General features: G+C 44.0%; 1 protein-coding gene across 3 annotated transcripts in view; it reads right to left on the reverse strand.

The window, feature by feature from the left end:
- The window catches only part of LOC142304100 (tetraspanin-15-like), a 262,757-nt gene that overhangs the window by 7,178 nt on the left and 234,549 nt on the right, over nt 1–21,030 (reverse strand). For 2 of the 3 annotated variants that reach the window (XM_075346136.1, XM_075346134.1), the window contains 2 exons: nt 15,529–15,582; nt 3,995–4,111 (listed from right to left, as the gene is read on the reverse strand). In XM_075346136.1, the coding sequence (XP_075202251.1) occupies nt 3,995–4,111; nt 15,529–15,582 (171 nt within the window). The remainder of the gene's footprint in view (nt 1–3,994; nt 4,112–15,528; nt 15,583–21,030) is intronic. The other variant, XM_075346135.1, reaches the window with a different exon arrangement.

The following is a 21,030-nucleotide window of genomic DNA, read 5'->3' on the forward strand; positions in this document are numbered from 1 at the left end:
CCGTCTTTCTCTTTCCCCGTCTTTCTCTTTCCCCGTCTGTCTCTTTCTGTCTTTTTCTGTTTCTCTTTATCCGTCTCATCACCAACATCTTTTTACCACACACATAAGCTTGTTATACTAACAGTTTATTTTGTTCCTATAGCAACCACTGACAGTTGCTATTTACAGCCTGCAGCTCCCAGCTCCATTCAGTTTAATGGCTGCAGGATTTTTGTAGAGTAACTGGAAAGTGCGGGGTTAAATTTTCCCACCCAAAAATAGTCTATGACGTTCCTTGAGACACATGGAGTGTCTGTGCAAAATTTCGTGATTGTAAATGCGACGGTGCGGATTCCTTTAGCGGACATACATACATACATACACACACTGAGCTTTATATATTAGATTATATATATATATATATATATATATATATATATATATATATATATATATATATATATATATATATATATATTTTATTGTGTTAAAATTTCTTTTTATTTTTTACTGATTTTTATACTGTTATTTTTTTTCTTTCATTATTTTTAGTATGTGTGGTTATGACTTTTAATCCAATATATAAAGCTGAGTGTATGTATGTATGTATGTCCACGAAAGGAATTTGCACCGTCACATCTACAATCACGAAATTTTGCACAGGTGCCTCTTTTTACTCAGGGAACGTCATAGACTATGTTTTGAGGGGAAAATGTAACCCTTGCGCTTTCAGTTATTTGCCAAAAACCCTGCTTACATACTGTTTGGATGTGGGAGGCAATATATTGCCTGTTTTGACAGCCTAGATACTTATCAGGTTGGCCTATAGCAATAAATCACAGCTCTGCTTCTATTTTGCTACAGGTCATTGGGAGCTCTGATTGCTTATTGTAGGCAACAAAGGACGTTTAGTATAAGAAGCTTATGTGTCAGAGAGAGAGAGACAGAGAGCGAGACAGAGAGAGATAGCGACAGAGAGACAGAGACAGAGAGACACAGAGATACAGACAGAGAGACAGATAGACGCACAGAGAGTGATTGAGATAGAGAGAGACAGACAGAGAAAGTAGGACAAACAGAGTGGGAGAGACACTTAAGCTGGGTTCACACACGACAACGACGTTGCTGTTACGTCACCATTTTCCTGTGACGTAACAGCGACCTTAGATGATCACTAGTAAGCCGTCAAACATGTAATTTTAAGCAGTGACGGAGCAGCGATCATAGCCACCTCCACGGTCGTTGTGCGGTGTCACACGCGTTGCTATGCGACGACTCAGACCTTGATAGAGGCGTGGTGTTTACCCCTAGACATGTTTTGTGTTGCCTCTTTTCACGCCCCTCTGTTCCGATTGGTGATCGCTACAGCGCCTTTGTGTTGCCTTTTTTCATGCCCCTCTATTCCGATTGGTGATCACTACAGTGGCGCCTGATTGGGTGACAGTGCCAAATAAAGGAAGACGCAGTAGTGCTTTCATTCATTTTATTTCATTTCATTCAGATCCACAAAGAACGACACACTAGCGACACCAGACAGAGAATCTACTACATGGAACAAAGAATGGAACTTAAAGAATGAAATCACTGTAACGCCTTCGGCAAGGTACCCAATCGGAACGCTGTTGTAACCACCAATCGGAGTCATAGGGGCGTTGCAAAATACAGCGCAAAAACACGCCCTTGTCCTGCCTTCAGTCCTACGTCACTGCCTTCAGCGTCGTTGCGACCGTCGCTGCTGCGGTGTCAAACACAAGGATGCTGAGCTTATCATGGCGCAGCGAGATAGCAGCGATCAAGAAATGACCTGGAACATTCAGGAGCGAGCAGCGATTTTGCAGCAGGGGTCTGATCGTTGTTATGTGTCACACACAGCGACGTCGCTGTTGAGGTCGTTGCTACGTCACAGAAAATGGCGACTTAGCAGCAATGACGTTGTCGTCGTCGCTGTGTGTGACACCACCTTTAGTTATCCCGGGCAATGTCGGGTACTACAGCTAGTAAATAAATATAATACAAAATAAACTATTATTTGAGAACATTGTAGTGCTGGTAGACCCTTTTTATATAAGGAAGCAACTTTTACAGGATTTTACATTTCCTGTCTGTGCTAACAATGTAGTTCTGCATCTCATGGGGGTTGACCAACTGGGTCTCCTGTCCATCTATAGAAGATACGCTAATAGCTACATAATTAAAGGGAATCTGTCACATGGTTCATGCTGCCCTATCTGAAGATCCCCTAATTTCAATCATGTGTCACCTGTCAATATAATGTACTTTTTCTAAAACCACACTTTATCAGGTTGTGTGCTCAAAAGTCCTCTCAATTACGTGGATGAGCTCAGGAGTACTCCTTTATTCATGAGCAGTGAGATAACTCCACCCGCCCACTGCTGGCTGATAATTTCCCCATGCATCATATGGAGAAATCTGTCAATCATTAGTGGAATACTGTGTGTGGGCACAGTAAGCCCACAGCTCAAGAATACCAATGAGTCTTACGCTCACAGTGCTCTGGTTAAATGGAGTTATCCCAGGACTATTTAATTACTTTTTACTATGTGCCCGTCAACAGAGGAGCCTGGAAGAGGAGGAGCTGCTGTGTTGATGTGAAGTGGTTGAGAAATCGGCAAGAGCGGTCAGTGACAGTGCTGAGCTGACGCCGGGTCAGTGACAGTGCTGAGCTGACGCCGGGCCAGTGACAGTGCTGAGCTGACGCCGGGCCAGTGACAGTGCTGAGCTGACGCCGGGCCAGTGACAGTGCTGAGCTGACGCCGGGTCAGTGACAGTGCTCAGCTGGCCCATGCTATTTCCTGGGCTCATCGTAAAAAAAACAAGCGTCCTGGATAAGCTCTTTCAGCTTAGCTATTACAGGATTGTTCCTCTACTTTCATATTGATGCTCTCGTTCTGAAGCCATGTTCACACCTTCAGTATTTGAACAGTATTTTACATCAGCATTTATTCACTCCTAGAATACTTTTGTCATTTTGGGGCATAGGTATTTACAATCGATTTTTCTGGCTAACATGGTACCACAATATAATTTTGTATTGTACATCAGTATTTTTGGCCAACAGTCAGAGGAAAAGTATAATAGAAACTTGGGCACCTCTTTTGCATTTTTTACCCGCTCCTGGTTTTGACTTACAATTACTGATGTAAAATACTGCGCAAATACCTGTGAACATGTGAACGTGGCCTTAGGAGCAGATCTACAGTACTTGTCAAGTGACCACTAAACAGTTGATGCAACGCTGCAACTGCTCACATCTGGCGCTGCTGCAGCTGAGAACAGCTGATCAGTGACGGTGCTCGGTGATAATGATCACCTATCCTTGCGGTAAGTCATCATTATGAAAATAGTGGAAGAACCTTTTAAGAAACCTTTCTGACAAATAAGTGACACACCGGTGAATGTAGGGTGTCTGTTACTAATCCAAGATCCCTGAACCTAGTCTTATCCTCACCTACCTGGTCTACATCAGATTGTGACCTGCTGGCAGCTCCAGTGTATCATGGAGCGGCCGGAGGTCACAACTCAATGTAACTCTATGAGAGCCCCGTTCTGGCTCTTATAGACATGCATTAAACACTTGTGTAACGTCTGACTTACAGACGATCAGAAGTAACAGGCACAAAATGACGATGTGGAACCGGAGCAATGCTAAAAAAGGTGAAGACACTGGAGGGTAAGTATAAGACCTGGGCAGAGGACTTAGATTAAAAGCACCATTCCAGCATGGAAATAAAAAAAAACAAATAAACGCTGGAGTAGCGCTATAAAAGAATTGTCGCTCTGATGTCAGTTTAGGACTAAATCAACTTAAATAGCAACTTTGCTAACAGATAACATTTAGGTGTTTAGATTTCCATTTTTTAATGTTCTGTTTGGGAGATAAAAAAAAAATTCAATTTTCACCTAAAGAAACACCACAAAAGCTGGAAGTGCTCCAATAACATACAATGGGTAAAGGGGGAAATGACCAAACACAGGTGACACGATGTTACATTACCTGAGGGGCCAGCACCGCCACTACTAAACCAAACGTGATCCCGAAATTATCATTTAACCACAAGCCCACGGCATGGATACATCCTCGGACATGGATGATATTCGCAACGTCAAGTCTCTAAACAAGGGAGAAATGAAAACAATACTGAATGATAGTGTCATGTCAGATTATAATAGAGTTTAACCCCTTCCCACCACAGCCACTTTTTGTTTTTACGTTAGTTTGTTTTCTTCTCCTTTTTTAAGAACTATAAGTTTTTGTTTTTTTCACTGACATAGATGTATGAGGTAGGAGTGCTTGTTTTCAGTGGGACGAGTAATCGTTTTGAAAAACACCTTTCATTTCACCATACAATGTATTGGAAACAATTAAAAAAGTTCCATGTGTGGTAAAATGTAAAAAAAAAATGCAATTTCGCCGCCATTGTTGTTGAGTTTTGTTTTATGGTGTTGACCGTGCATTATTCATCACCTGGTAATATGATTTTCCAGGTCAGTGTAATTACATCAATACCAATTGTGTGTGTATGTGTAAATATGTCAATAAATAAATAAGTATACGCTACAGTTCAAACGTTTGGGGTCACCCAGACAGTTTTGTCTTTTCCATGAAAAATCATGCTTTTATTTATCAAATGAGTTGCATAATGAATAGAAAATATAGTACCGTCATATCTGGAGATATTTCCCCCCATACTTCCAGAAGCCCCTCCCACAAGTTGGATTGGCTTGATGGGCACTCTTTGCGTACCATACGGTCAAGCTGCTCCCACAACAGCTCAATAGGGTTGAGATCAGGTGACTGGGCTGGCCACTCCATTACAGATAGAATACCAGCTGCCGGCTTCTTCCCTAAATAGTTCATGCATAATTTGGAGTTGTGCTTTGGGTCATTGTCCTGTTGTAGGATGAAATTGGCTCCAATCAAGCGCTGTCCACAGGGTATGGCCTGGCGTTGCAAAATGGAGTGATAGCCTTCTTTATTCAAAATCCCTTTTACCTTGTTGTACAAATCTCCCACTTTACCAGCACCAAATCAACCCCAGTCCATCACATTACCTCCACCATGCTTGACAAATGGAGTCAGGCACTCTTCCATCATCTTTTCAGTTCTGCGTCTCACAAATGTTCTTCTGTGTGATCCAAACACCTCAAACTTCGATTTGTCTGTCCATAACACTTTTTTCCAATCTTCCCCTGTCCAATGTCTGTGTTATTTTGCCCATATTAATTTTTTCCTTTTATTAGCCAGTCTCAGATATGGCTTTTTCTTTGCCACTTTGCCTTGAAGGCCAGCATCCCGGAGTCACCTCTTCACTGTAGATGTTAACACTGGTGTTTTGTGGATACTATTTAATGAAGCTGCTAGTTGAGGACCTGTGAGGCGTCGATTTCTCAAACTAGAGACTCTAATGTACTTGTCTTGTTGCTCAGTTGTGCAGCGCGGCCTCCCACTTCTCTTTCTACTCTGGTTAGAGCCTGTTTGTGCTCTCCTATGAAGGGAGTAGTACACACCGCTGTAGGAAATCTTCAGTTACTTGGTAATTTCTCGGATGGAATATCCTTTATTTCTAAGAACAAGAATAGACGGTCGAGTTTCACATGAAAGTTCACTTTTTCTGGCCATTTTGAGAGTTTAATGGAACCAACAAATGTAATGCTCCAGATTCTCAACTAGCTTAAAGAAAGGTCAGTTTTATAGCTTCTCTAATCAGCAAAACTGTTTTCAGTTGTGCTAACATACTTGCACAAAGGTTTTCAAGGGATTTCTAAACATCCATTAGCCTTCTAACACAGTTAGCAAACACAATGTACCATTAGAGCACTGGTGTGCTGGTTGTTGGAAATAGGCCTCTATACACCTATGTAGTTATTACATTAAAAAACAGAAGTTTGAAGCTAGAATAGTCATTTACCACATTAACAATGTATAGAGTGTATTTCTGTTTAATTCAATGTTAGCTTCATTGAAAAAAAAATGTGCTTTTTTTTCAAAAATATATAAGTGACCCCAAACTTTTGAACTGTAGTGTATATAACTATACATATTTATATTAAAGTGAGTTTTGTTATGGGGCCCTATGATTCCCATGTACTCTCAATATATTAATATATATCTATATATATATACATATATATGTTACATAATGGTAGCTATTAAAGAGACTGTCAGCAGGTTTCTGCAATGTAATCTGAAGACCGCATGCTGCAAGAGTTAAAACACAGAATTCAGCTGCGTGTCTTATCTCACAGTCTTTTGCAATGTTAGTTTAAGCCTCCTAACTGTATCATTAGTGGGTCTCAGCAGGGCATAAGCTCTAGTCCGGCTCCGCCCCCTTCTCTGATAAACAGCTTAAGTCTATGGAAAGGTGCACTGAAAGCCTGGTGTGGACGGGGCAGCTCTCCCAACTCTGCTACATACAAAAAAATAAAATCTTTCACAGTCAGAATGGCTGCAGCCACTAATCTAAGTGATACATTGTCCAACTCCGGGCCTCCTTGCCTACATCATGCTGTTCTTAGATGATGTAGCAAAAACCTGCTGACAGATTCCCTTTAACTTTACAAGGGAAGTATGGAGTTCTTAGTGGGAAGTCAGTTTTACCACGATAAATGTAATGATTTGGGCTGGCCACCAGTAGGAGGAGCACTGATTGGTTCAGTGCTGGGCCCACTTCCAAACTTAGCGGCCATGTGTCCTGTCTCCTCGGTAAGTACGCCATTAGACTCACACACGTTTGTAACATCAATAACTTTTGCTCTTTGTTGACTTCCCTTAATATAATCAATGAATAGCATTAACTAATGCACTTTCCTCCTGACATTAAATACAGCTATGTGCCCCATGCATTAAGCACACAGAGCAGCACTTACAGTATATATATATATATATATATATATATATATATACACACATACATACACACACATATCCATTTAGGTGAATTACTAGATGTCAAACATTGAAATAAAGGCTGCGATTTACAGGACTGAAATGCATTACCTGTAAATTAATTATTGATTTTTCTGTATTAATGTGTTGTGCCCTGCAGATGTTATATGCATGCAGACATTACACGTATATGTATAAATGAGGAATGGCTGGCGTGTCCTACAAACATAAATCCTCCCCTGTGTGGGCAAAGAACCTTCAATCAAATGAATGTCAGCAGCTTCTATGTGCCCTGAGACCCTTCACAAGTAACACAAGAGGGGGACCCCACAAATCTGCCTGCGGCTTTACCCACATATACCTGCACTTGTGACCTCCGGGTTTTGTAGCGAGGTCTATCCCTCTTCACTGAAATGGGTGAAGTCCACAGCGTAACTGGAATCACTTTCAGAAGTGGACTCCCCGACTACTGGCAGCTACATATACTGTAGTGGTGTAAAGGAGACCATGACATGACCCCTATTTATGAGACCCCTTCTGCTGTCGTTACTCTATATGTAACACAGGATCATTTGCCTAATTTAGCAAGGTGACCCTAAGAAATGATCTAATCAGAGACTACACCTTCATTGTTAGATGCTCAAATAGTGTCTTGAGAAAGCGCTAGTGGCGAAACGCGCGTCGGATTGCATGCGGGGGTCTCCAATATGAGTAAGCTATACTTGTTGGGGTCACTTTAACCTGGTGATGTAGGCATAACCTCTGACACTGATGTTTGTATGGATACGAAAATTGTATATTATACTCTCCCAGCTATACGTTGTTGATGGGGTGGAAACCATTTATACAGATAGACTAATTGCTATTCGCCCATTATTTTACTTGTGGCCGGTAATTTACATATAATTACCTAGTGTTTATCTTGCTCCTGCCCTCAGGAGTTTTTTACTTTTTACTCCTCCTTGACCTCTATTTTATGTAATTTGTCTTGTTATTTATGTTATTTTTTATGTCTTAATAAAAAATTTTGATATTTTCATTAATATGTTTGGATTATTTATCTGGTTTTTGCTCTAGCCCATATTTTGTTATTGAGTACATATACTGTAGTGGTGTAAAGGAGACCATGACATGACCCCTATTTATGAGACACCATCCTCTGCTGTCGTTACTGAATATGTAACACAGGAGGATCATTTGCCTAATTTAGCAAGGTGACCCTAAGAAATGATCTAATCAGAGACTACACCTTCATTGTTAGATGCTCAAGTAATGAAGAGGCGCCTCCTCCACAGATACAGAAACACCACAATCATTCATCACCTTTAAAGGGGGCTTTACACGCTGCAACATCGCTAGCGATGTTGTGCGCGATAGCACCCACCCACGTCGCTGTTTCGTCATGGGGGTGATCGCTGCTGTAGCGAACAATATCGCTACGGCAGCGTCATACACACATACCTGCTTAGCGACGTCGCTGGAGACACCGAACAATCTCTCCTTTAAGGGGACGGTTAGTTCGGCGTCACAGCGGCGTCACTAAGTGGCCGCCTGATAGCAGAGGAGGGGCGGAGATGAGCAGTCGGAACATGCCGCCCACCTCCTTCCTTCCTCATTGCCGGTGGATGTAGGTAAGGAGATGATCGTCATTCCTGCGGTGAAACACATAGCGATGTGTGCTGCCACAGGAACGACGAACAACCAGCGGCATGCACCACCAACGATATTATGAAAAGGAGCGACGTGTCAACGATGAACGATTTTTGACGTTTTTGCAATCGTTGATCGTCGCTCCTAGCTGTCACATGCTGCGATGTCGCTAACGGCGCCGGATGTGCGTCACTAACGACGTGACCCTGACGATATATCGTTAGCGATATCGTTGTGTGCAAAGTACCCTTAAGGTCGGCCTCTTGTGTCTGTGGAAATCGGCCTAATAAGAACTACAAGTACCAAGCTGTGATCATTCCTTCTGATGTCCAGAGGCACAGTATATAGCCTTGCTTATTGCCCGTTGCAATGTTCACCTATAAAACGTTTCCTCTAAATATCTGCATACTTTATTTTTCTTATGACCTCTGCATTTAACTATTCCTCAGCTATTCTTCCTGGAAATGTATGAATAAATTGACACCAGGGTAGAGATGACCAGGATCCTGTGAATCTGACTGTTCTCTGTCCACACGCTGCTGACAGTACAAGAAAGTGCAATGAATACACCTACAAGAGGAATTACTACACCCAATTTTATATCTGTTACTACATTTTCAGGAGGAATAACAGATGGACTATAGAGGCCTAAGAAAGAGATGCTCCAGAATTGTTATATCATAGGCAATACAGTATAACACAAAAGTGAGTACACCCCTCACATTGTGTAATATTGTAAATATTTTATTAGATCTTTTCATGGGACAACACTGAGGATATGACATTTTGATACAATGTAAAGCTTGTATAACAGTGCCCTCTAAATAACTCAACACACAGCCATTAATGTCTAAACAGCTGGCAACAAAAGTGAGTACACCCCTAAGTGAAAATGGCCAAATTGTGCCCAAAGTATCCATATTTTGTGTGGCTACCATTATTTTAAAGCACTGCCTTAACTTTCGTGGGCATGGAGTTCACTAGAGCCTCACAGGAGCCGCTGGATCCTCCTCTATCCTCCATGATGACATTACAGAACTGGTGGATGTTAGAAATCTTGCACTCCTCCACCTTCCGTGTGAGGATGTCCCACAGATGCTCCATAGGGTTTAGGTCTGGAAACATGCTTGGTCAGTCTAGCACCTTTTGCGCATGCTGCGCTTTTTTCACGCTTTTAGGGTGCAGTTTTGGTCCCAAAACTGTATGCATTTCCTTCCCCAGCAAAGTCTAGGAGATTTTATTTTTCCTGTGCGCACATTGCAGTTTTATTTGGCTGCATCTTTGTAGTGACCAATTCTTTATGCATTTTGTTCTTGCGTTTCAGAGGACTGGCAGATTACTCCCCCACAGACTCGGGGTCGGCGGGGGATTGATCCCTGGTATCTGGCCAGATGCCAGTCCCCATAGATGCAAAGGGGTAGTAGCTAGGACTTCATACTTACTGAGTCACCGGGGCAGCTATCACACTGCTCCCGTGGCCTCTCATTTTTTTTCTGCCACTTATTAGGCTCATACATATTCACTGTTTCCCCGTCCACTGGTGTCTATGATTGGTTCCAGTCAGACGAGCCCCCACGCTGACTGACATCGTGTCTGAGACTTTCAATCACAGAGGCCGGTGAGCGGGTCTATATCACACAGTAAATTAAATAAATACAAAAATTGACGTAGGATCCCCCCATATTTTGATACCAGCACATAAAAAACGGGACAGCTGGGGGCTGGTATTCTCAGCCTGGGGATACCCATGGTTATTGGGCACTCCCCAGCCAAAAAATATCAGCCAGCAGCTGCACAGAATTGCTGCATCCATTAGATGCGATAGTCCCAGCACTTTACTCTTCCCGATTGCCCTGGTGTGGTGGTAATAAGGGAGTTAATCACAGTCCACAGCAGCCACTAAGTCCTGGATTAATAATGGCGGATGTCTTCGAGACACCCCCATCTCTAATCTGTAATTGAAAATAAACACAAACACAGAAAAAATCCTTTATTTGAAATAAAAGACAAAAAAAGCACCCTTTCACCCCTTTAACAACCCCGAAAACACCCCTGCTGGTCCGACGTAATCCACACGAGGTCCCACGACACTTCCACCACTGATACATCTGAAACTCACAGCAAGCACCATAGAACATGACTGCACACTGAGAAGTTGAGGCAGCGACTGAGCCACGATCAGCTGTGACGTCACTCAGGTTATTCACGGCCACAGCTGGAGTCTTCCACTTGAGACCACAAATTACTCGAGTAACTGAAGTTGTCCGTGTCATCAGTGGTGACATCACTCAAGTTAGCCATGGCCACAGCTGGAGTCCTCTACCTGTGACCACAAATCACCTGAGTGACGTCACTGCTGATGGCGCGGCTCACTTCAGTTGCTGCCTGGGCCTTACAGCGGGCAGTCATATTCTATGGCGCTCGTTGTGAGCTTCAAATGTAGCAGTGCTGGGAGCATCGTGGGACCTTGTCTGGATTACGTTGGATCTGCAGATGTTTTTCTGGGGTTAATAAAGTGGTGAAGGAAGATGTTTTTTGTCTTTTATTTCAACTAAAGGATTTCTTGGGTGTTTGTGTTTATTTACTTTTACTTACAGATTAGTGAAGGGGGGCGGGAGGTCTCATAGACACCTTACATTACTATTTAGAGCTTAGTGGCAGTTGTGAGCTGCCATTAACTCCTTATTACTCTAATTGCCACCGCACCAGAGCCGGGTCCAGCGCCAGAATCTAATGGATGCGCCACTTCTGGGGCCGCTGCGGGCTGCTATTGTTAGGCTGGAAAGGACCGAATAACCATGGCCCTTTCCACCCTAATATTATCAGCCCCCATTTGTCTGCTGTACCTTGGCTGGTTTTAGAAAAATGGGGGACCCCACGTCAAATATTTTTTTTTAAATAAATCAATTTAAAAAATGTGGGATCTCCTCTAGTTTTCATAACCAGCCAAGGTACAGCAGACAGCTGAGGGTTGCATCCTGCAGGTGCAGCTGTTCCTGTGCTCGATATGAAAAATGACGGGGACCCCAAGTAATTTTTTAACAAAAAAAATAATTAAAAAAAACATCTGGTCAAGCTAGCTATTGCTCTATTCATTGAGCTATTCTGTTATTCATTTCTATCTATTCTTGATGTTCTTCCTATCTATTCTTTCTATCAATCAGATTTGATTTAAAAAAACGCATTGGGTAAAATTAAGGTAAAAATGCGGCAAAACGCATGCGTTTCTGCCACGGGTGCGTTTTTTGAGGGCCAAAAGCATGCATCTTTGTGGTCACATCAAAGATGCAGTGTGTGTGTCGCGGGCAGAGGGGCCGCGCTCGCTACGCTTGGGTCCAGGGCTGCTCGGTGGCTCGAGCGGTGGGCTGGACCTGGGGACTCGAGCAGCGCTCCTCGCCCACGAGTGAAAAGGGGGTGGCTTGTTTAGGGAGATAGTTCGTGACGCCACCCACAGGTCGTGGTGATAATGGGCACCACCGCTGCTGGTAACGGGGATCCCGGGAGCGATGACAGGGAGCAGCTAGGATGTTGGTTCCCCCTCCAGGGGTAGGGGTTGGCGATCCCGGGGCCCGGTTGTGATACGGGGAGGCAGGGTAGCTGGGGTGCAGGGTTGCGGAGGCAGCGCGGCGCGGTGCCTGATGGCACTGTTGTACTCAGGCACAGATTCACAGAGTCTCTGGTAAACCAAACGGCTGGATGGACGGGTCCCGCAGCCGGCTGCAGTGTCTTTGCTCTCCCCGGACAGGTTGATGGTGGCTGTCTTTCCCTGCACCTTTGTAGAATGTATTGACTCCGATGGTTTCCCAACGGTAGTCCGCTCCCCGGCGTGTTTGCACCGAAGGAGCCCGTTTTGCCCACAGGCGCTGGCCCTTGGATCTCTAGCCTATGGCGGTGGCTTTTTATCCTCACTGTGTGGACGGTTGCCTTCTGTCGGGTCTTGGGTGTTAGGGAACCCCTGGGGATCCGGTCACTCTCGGATTTGACCGCTGTCTGCGACTCCTAGTCTGGTCGGGGTCCGATGGCCCTGCCTTTGTGCTTGGTACAGATCTGCTCCCCGGCTCGGTACCGGCGGGCCACCGCCCGTCCTGGTCCTACGGTTCTGCTGACCTGCACCCACTCCTGCAGACGGCCACCACCGTCTGCCGACCTTGCTGACAGCGCCTGGGCTCCTACCCAGACTCTAACAGTTTCTGTCCTCTCACTTTCAACTCCAAAACTCAACTCTCTGCTTTTTCCCGCCTCCAGGCCTGTGAACTCCTTGGTGGGTGGGGCCAACCGCCTGGCTCCGCCCCACCTGGTCTGGACATCAGACCCTGGAGGAGGCAACAAGGATTTTGTTTGACTGTTGTTGACTATCCAGGGGAGGGTGTGTGTGATGTTGTGCTTGTGACTACCTGGCTAGTCCAGGGCGTCACATGTGCACATAGCCTTACCCTCAATTTCTTTAGCAAGGCAGTGGTCATCTTGGAGGTGTGTTTGGGGTTATCATGTTGGAATACTTCCCTGCAGCCCAGTTTTCAAAAGGAGGGGATCATGCTCTGCTTCAGTACATCACAGCACATGTTGGCATTCATGGTTACCACAAGGAACTGTAGCTCCCCACAGCCGGTAGCACTCATGCAGCCCAAACTATGATACTCCCACCACCATACTTAACTGTAGGCAAGACACACTTGTCTTTGTACTCCTCACCTGGTTGTCACCACACAGGCTTTACACAATCTGAACCAAATAAGTTTATCTTGGTCTCATTAGACCACAGGTTCCAGTAATCCTTATACTTAGTCTGCTTGTCTTCAGCAAACTGCGGGCTTTCTTGTGCATCATCTTGAGAAGAGGCTTCCTTCTGGGATGACAGTCATTAAGACCAATTGGATGCAGTGTGTAGTGTATGGTCTGAGCACTGACAGGTAGACCTCCACCTCTGTAACCTCTGCTGGCAGTACTCATACGTCAATATTGAAAAGACAATCTTTGGATATGACGCTGAGCACGTGCATGCAACTTCATTGGTTGACCATGACAAGGTCTATTCTGAGTGGAACCTGTTTTATTAAACTGCTGTATGGTTTTGATCAACGTGCTGCAGCTCAGTTTCAGTGTGATGACAATCTTCTTAAAGTCTAGGCCATCGTTATGTAGAGCAGCAATTTTTTTTTCAGATCTTCAGAGAATTATTTGTTATGAGGCGCCATGCTGAACTTCCAGTGATCAGTATGAGAGAGTGTGTGAGTGATAACACCAAACTTACCACACCTGCTCCCCATTCACACCTGAGACCTTGTAACACTAATGAGTCACATGACACCAGGGAGGACAAATTGGCTAATTGGGTACAATTTAGCCATTTTCACTTAGGGGTGTACTCAGTTTTGTTGTCAGCGGTTTAGACATGAATGGCTGTGTGTTGAGTTATTTAGAAGGCACAGCAAATTTACACTGTTATATAAGCTGTACATTGACTACTTTACATTGTATCAAAGTGTCATATCTTCAGTGTTGTCCCATGAAAGATATAAATTAAAATGTCTACAAAAATGTGAGAGGTGTACTCATTTTTGTAATATACTGTATAAAGGTCCAGTCACACTAAGCAACTTACCAGCGATCCCAACAACGATAGGGATCGCTGGTAAGTTGCTAGGAGGTTGCTGGTGAGATGTCACACTGCAACGCTCCAGCGATCCCACCAGCAACCTGACCTGGCAGGGATCGCTGGAGCGTGGCTACACAAGTTGCTGGTGAGCTCACCAGCAACCAGTGACCAGCCCCCAGCGCCGCGTGGAAGCTGCTGCGCTTGGTAACTAAGGTAAATATCGGGTAACCAACCCGATATTTACCTTGGTTACCACCGCACGGAGCTACACGTGCAGAGAGCAGGGAGCAGCGCACACTGAGCGCTGGCTCCCTGCTCTCCTAGTTACAGCACACATCAGGTTAATTACACGATGTGTGCTGCAGCTACATGTGCACAGAGCAGGGAGCAGCGCACACTGCTTAGCGCTGGCTCCTTGCTCTTATAGTTACAGCACACATGGGGTTAATTTCCCGATGTGTGCTGTAGCTACATGTGCACAGAGCAGGGAGCAGCGCACACCGCTTAGCGCTGGCTCCTTGCTCTCCTAGTTACAGCACACATGGGGTTAATTTCCCGATGTGTGCTGCAGCTAAATGTGCACAGAGCAGGGAGCAGCGCACACTGCTTAGCGCTGGCTCCCTGCTCTCCTAGTTACAGCACACATCGGGTTAATTAACCCGATGTGTGCTGCAGCTACATGTGTGCACAGAGCAGGAGCCGGCAGCACAGGCAGTGAGAGCGGCGGAGGCTGGTATCAAAGGTAAATATCGGGTAACCAAGGACAGGGCTTCTTGGTTACCCGATGTTTACATTGGTTACCAGCCTCCGCAGAAGCCGGCTCCTGCTGCCTGCACATTTAGTTGTTGCTGTCTCGCTGTCACACACAGCGATCTGTGCTTCACAGCGGGACAGCAACAACTAAAAAATGGCCCAGGACATTCAGCAACAACCAACGACCTCACAGCAGGGGCCAGGTTGTTGCTGGATGTCACACACAGCAACATCGCTAGCAACGTCACAAAAGTTGTTCGTTAGCAGCGATGTTGCTAGCGATGTTGCTTAGTGTGACGGGGCCTTAAGAGTTTATCATAACAGACAACTTGTGTGAGCTAACAGTTCCTCTGTAAAAGGTCAACACCCCAAAGAGAATAATTACAAGAATATCCCCCCGTTCTCATTAATATTTGAAACCTTTTTACTATATATTAATAATTAAACTTAATTAAATAAATAAATTAAAAAATAAACAGAATATATACAGGGCACTCAAAACCAGACTGTCAGTGGTAAATGGGTGGGGAGTGGGGGGTTACCAGAAAAAATTGTTCATCCTGATACTATACAAAAATTCAATTATAAGATTCTGCGCCGGTAATGACAATGCCGGGCGCCCTCAAATGACAAAATCTCTTACCTCTTTATTGAGGGTTTGGTAACCGCACAGCGTGTTCTTCACTCCGCCAACGTTCTGAAAACACAATGAGATCTCAATGTTAATGAGGTTTTTCAATTCACAGCATAAACTATACAAAGGCCTTCTGCACATGGAAGTTGGTTGAACTTGCAGATGTTGGTGGGATCTGATCTTTGTGTTCGTGCCAGGAAAAGACTCTGAGGAGTCTGACACACGGACCCTGCCCTCACCCCATGTCTCACTGTAGGGACCATGCATTTTTATAAATTCATTTTTCTAATTACAAGGTGCCTATATTGATACATGGTGGTGGCCGTGTCCTTCTCTCAGGTTGCTGGTGTCACGGAGCTACATTTCATTGATGGTATCATGAATTTATAGATATGCTGCTCTATATTGAAAGAGAAGATGCTCTCATCACTCAGTGCACTTGGTAGACGTCCACTTTTCATAACATTGATTCAAAGCATACATTTGTTGCATTTCTGAAGAAGAACAGGGTGAAAGTGATTCAGTGGCCAAGTGTCCCCTGATCTGAACGTAACCAATCACCTAAGATCAGATCACACACACATCAGATCACACACACAATCACACATCAGATCGCACACCCACACTCACCACATCCGGCGATACCGCTTGCTTTTGGCCAGCAGGTGAACCTGGGACACAGTGCAGTGGAATGCATAAAGGTCCTGCGGTGAAACACATCGATACGTTCCACCATCGAGTACTCCATGCATTCCACTGCCGGTCCTTGCGCTCCACTGCACGGCGTCCCATTTTCCCCTTAAATGAGCCTTTTAAAGTGCTGGATCGTTTTTCTTTGGATTGGACTTTGCTGTTGGGTGTTGATCTGGAGCACTTAAAAATGTTAGCTGGTTTTCCTATTTTTCTATACCCGATTCATCAAAGTTATTACACCACTAGTCCGGCATAAAAAGCTTTGAAAATTCTCTTAATTTTGGTGCAACTCAAGGCAGCACTAAAATTTTGCAACTTTTGGGGTTCCTCATTTTCGTCCAGCTCTGACAAAGTGTCTGCAGCTGTGGCAGGACTGGGTCATGTCGGCCACCACTTGTCATTTTGATGATGAATGGCGGCGTTCACTACGTCACAAATCATTCTCCAGCATGGACTGGAGTAGAATTTGTGGCGAGATGCACAGAGGAGTACGCCACTCCTCCAACGCTACTGTTTCATGAAGAGGCATAGAGAGAGCACATATCCACCCCTTGATGAATCAGAGCGCTAAGTTCTGAAGACCAGGAATCTATTAGACACAGGAAAATGTTACAATGGAGTTAGAGGGAAAGCATTTATAGTGTTCATCTACCTAAGAAACGTGAGGATGCAAATACAGTTGAAACTGAATGTGGCCATGTACGGGTTCCCTCTTCTCTGGTCCTGATTTTTACGCCCTTGCATTTTTTCCTTTGTTAAAGCGAATCGGTCACTGGATTCATGCTGCCTTAGGCCCCTTTCACACGTCAGTGATTCTGGTACGTTTGTGCTTTTTTTTAAATGTACCAGAATCACTGACATACGCAGACCCATTATAATGAATGGGTCTGCTCACACGTCAGTGATTTTTCACTGCACGTGTCTCCGTGTGGCGTACCCGCGTGTGCGTGATTGCCGCACGGAGACTTGTCCATTTTTTTCTGGCATCACTGATGTCCCACGGACCACGCAGTGGTGTGGTCCGTGAAACACGTGCCAGAAAAAAACGTGCATTTAAAATAATAAACATTTTAACTCACCCGGCGTCCAGCGATGTCCTCTGCAGCCCGTTCTGCCGGCTGATTCTAAGCCGGCTGATTACTGTCACGCATCTTAATGATGCACGACACAGCCGACCCGGAAGCAGCTGCTGAAGGGGTCACCGCCGGCCGGATGCTGCACCGCGGGAGGATTCAGCACCACGGAGAGCGGGAGCGGGCACAGGTGAGTTGATTGCTAAGTACAATCACGGGCCACGGAGAACGGAGCCCGGATTGCACTTAGACAACCCACGTGTGCCGTGATTCACGGCACACGCAGGGACATGTGCGTGTTTTACACGCCAGTGAAAAACGTCTGTGTTTTTCACTGACGTGTGAAACGGGCCTTAGCGAGGGCCCGCATGAATCAGAGTTGTATGTTCTACTCCAAAATGCTGCGGCATTTCAGAGAAAACATAGTTTGAAAAGCCAGGGACCAACGGGAGAGAGTCTGTCCTCACTGAATACAGATTTTACCTCAGAATTGAGAATGTTGATAATGATTGATCAATTCTGGCAAAGAATGACGCATGATAAGATATATTACAAAGTTGCACAGAGACAACAGTTCAAAACCCTAACCATAACATACAAAGTCATCCACAACCTGTCTCCTCCATACATCTGTGACCTAGTCTTAGGTACTAACCTGCACGTAACCTCCGATTCTCATAAGATCTCCTTCTCTACTACCCATGCATCTCCTCCTTCGACAATCACATTCAAGATTTCTCTCACGCCTCCCCCATACTATGGAACTTTCTACCACAACATATCATACTCTTACCTACCATGGAAACCTTCAAAAGGAACCTGAAGATCCACCTCTTCCGACAAGTCTACAACCTGCAGTAACCCTCAGTCCACTATACTGCTGCATGACCATCTCCACCCTCACCTACTGTATCCTCACTCAACCCCTGTAGACTGTGAGAAACCCTTTATTGGACTGACTGCTTGCAAACTCAACCACCAATCTTTTAAAAGTTAACCTCACTACAGCTGTGCAGTGAGCAGAAACTGAGAGCTTGGGACCCTAAATCTAGTGATCAATAGGGCTTACAGTGGTTTGACCTTAAGGGATCAGAAGTTAATGCATTGCTCAGGTTGAAATCCAGATACTGTCTATAACTGGGTGGGGGGGGTAGGTTTGTGGGTTTATGTAGGTACAAATGTAAAGCTGCAACGCTCATTACCACCTAATAATACAGTATTCCTAATATACTTGAGAAACCTCTTCCAAAAGGAAGAGGGCAGGGACTTTAGTATCAACGACTGGAGATAGGAATCCTGAAAGCGAATATCCTAGGTTATGTGGAAAGCCCCTTTAAATAGTCAACATTGACTGTAGGATTGCTACCTCCAATAGGAGGCGCTAAAGTTCCTGACCTCATCCTCTATGAAGAGGCCACCTGCTTATCAAAACTGCCGACTTGGCGCTCTCCACAAGGAACCTTTACCCTTTGGTATATGTGATGCATGAGTGTTTTCAGCCTTCAATTTGCAGGCGTTATAGTTTTAATCAAATTTTAGAAGACTGTAATGAATTTCCTCACCTTGACATATAGAAAAGCGGATTCATTTCCCCTCTCGGTTTGTTAACATTATTGAATAATGATTAATAAACATCAGATACATTGTATTCATGTACAGCACAGTAAAGACAGAGCTGCGCTTCATTGTCAGGAAATCCGCATTATGTTAAAAGCATATGAAGCCATTAATTATTGATTATCCACTACAACGTTTATGAATATTGATGAGAGAAATCACAAAAGGTAGGATCTGCAGAGAGACAAATGGAGATGAACAGTCAGGCTGACACAGGCCCCCCTGCTTAGCAGTTAGTAATTTAGGATGGATTTTCTTTCTGACTCACGCCTCATTGAATATCTTTATCAAAAGTGAATCCAATCCTCATAAACATCCAGATTAATATAGTGTATAAATACGCACAGTGCGCCCTCTGGGGTCAATTCAATTACAGTATATATATCAGCTTGTCTATTAGGCTGCAGGCTCAGTAACCTTGATTTGAAATAGACGACACTAAAATCAGTGATATTCTGTATATTTTTATATGACTTTAGTATGTATAGCAAATATATCCAAATATTAAAAGCAGGTGGGTATCTAAGTGGTGGCGGGGGGCAGGTGGGACATTTGCTTTGGGTACAACCAGTAGGGGGATGGCGTCAGGCGACGGCCAGAGGTGTCTCTCTGGAAATATTTTGCCTACCCCAGGAGTAAGGTTCAGACATTCCCCATGCCAACTGTTAAACTGACAGCCAATGTGGAGAGCATATAACATATAACATGGCGGCTCCCTGCTCCGCTCAATTGGACTTGTGTCTTTCAGGTGCAAGTACCATGGCACCGATAGCACTTCAGGGTTCAGGGCAATGTCAGATGTAATCTATAAGATACCTGGATGTGTTTATTTGTGATATTGCCTGCGTCTCATCAGTACTGTTGTTCCTGTATGGATCTCAGTCTGATGATGATAAATAACAACAACTCCCAGCATCTTCTTACCACTGTTAAGAACATACTAGGAGTTGTAGGTTTATGCAATACAATTGTATATGGGACTGACATGACAACTGATCGCTGCACTAAGCATGATGATGTATACATATACTGATTCTCGTGATGTGTCATGTACTTTTGGTGGATTGTGTGCTGTATTTCTGGACTGTTGGTTCTGATGCTGTATTAATATACTGGTGGTTAACGTGAATCATTGCTTTACTGATGGTGGTTCCAGATGATGTATTTCTGTACTGTTGGTGCTGTATTCATATATTTCAGGAGCTTCTGGGGATGTATTCATTACTGATGGTGATTTTCTTGAAGTATTTTTGTGCTGATGAGGATTTAGGTCATGTATTTCTGTATTGATGGTGGTTCTGGTGATGTATTCTTGTACTGATGGAGGTTATGATACTGTATTTTAGTAATGTTGGTATTTCTGTACGGTTGGGGGTTTTAGTGCTGTATTGGTGTGTTGTTATTGATTCTAAGGCAGATAAAAATCCACTGACTGACCCTAACAAGCAATCAATGGTCCCTTACTTGCCTGTTTTGACAGAGAGATGAATGTTCTATGCACACAGGACGTTCATTAACATGAAATTCTAGGCGCATAGAAAGATTATATTATCGGGAGCACATTACCTGATTACATTATCATTGTGCCTGATGAAGAAATGTTTTGCTGGTTGTTGGGCGATTGGCATCATATTTAGACAAGCCAATAGTTGGGAACCAGTGTTCCTATGAAGGCTCATTCACTGAATTTTGGCTTGCCTAATGGGCTAATAGAGTGTGTGTACATCCAAGTGACTGTATTTTCAGTTCAAGCACAAGGACCAAAGGTATTCAATTGGATTGTCCAGATGACAACTTTTTACACAAACTAAATATCCACATGGAAAAAAAATTGCAGCTAAAAAATTGGATCCCAAATAGATCAACCATATAGCATATAGGAAACTGCATTTTGGTGTTGTAAATGTAAATAACTGCTGATGTATAGAAACGGATGCCATACGCATGAGAATACAGATGAAAAAATGTACCTTTTATTTCTGCATTAAAATGGACAATTTTGTATACTCTTATGTGAATACAGCCTGAGGGTGGATTATATTCTCTAACAACTGGGAAAGTTATCTCAGGGGTTATGATACATAGACTTTACTAAAGCAAAGGCTAAATACCAAATTAAATCCTGAAA

The sequence above is a fragment of the Anomaloglossus baeobatrachus genome, chromosome 4 (assembly GCF_048569485.1).
Source record: "Anomaloglossus baeobatrachus isolate aAnoBae1 chromosome 4, aAnoBae1.hap1, whole genome shotgun sequence".
NCBI classification, from domain to species: Eukaryota; Metazoa; Chordata; class Amphibia; order Anura; family Aromobatidae; genus Anomaloglossus; species Anomaloglossus baeobatrachus.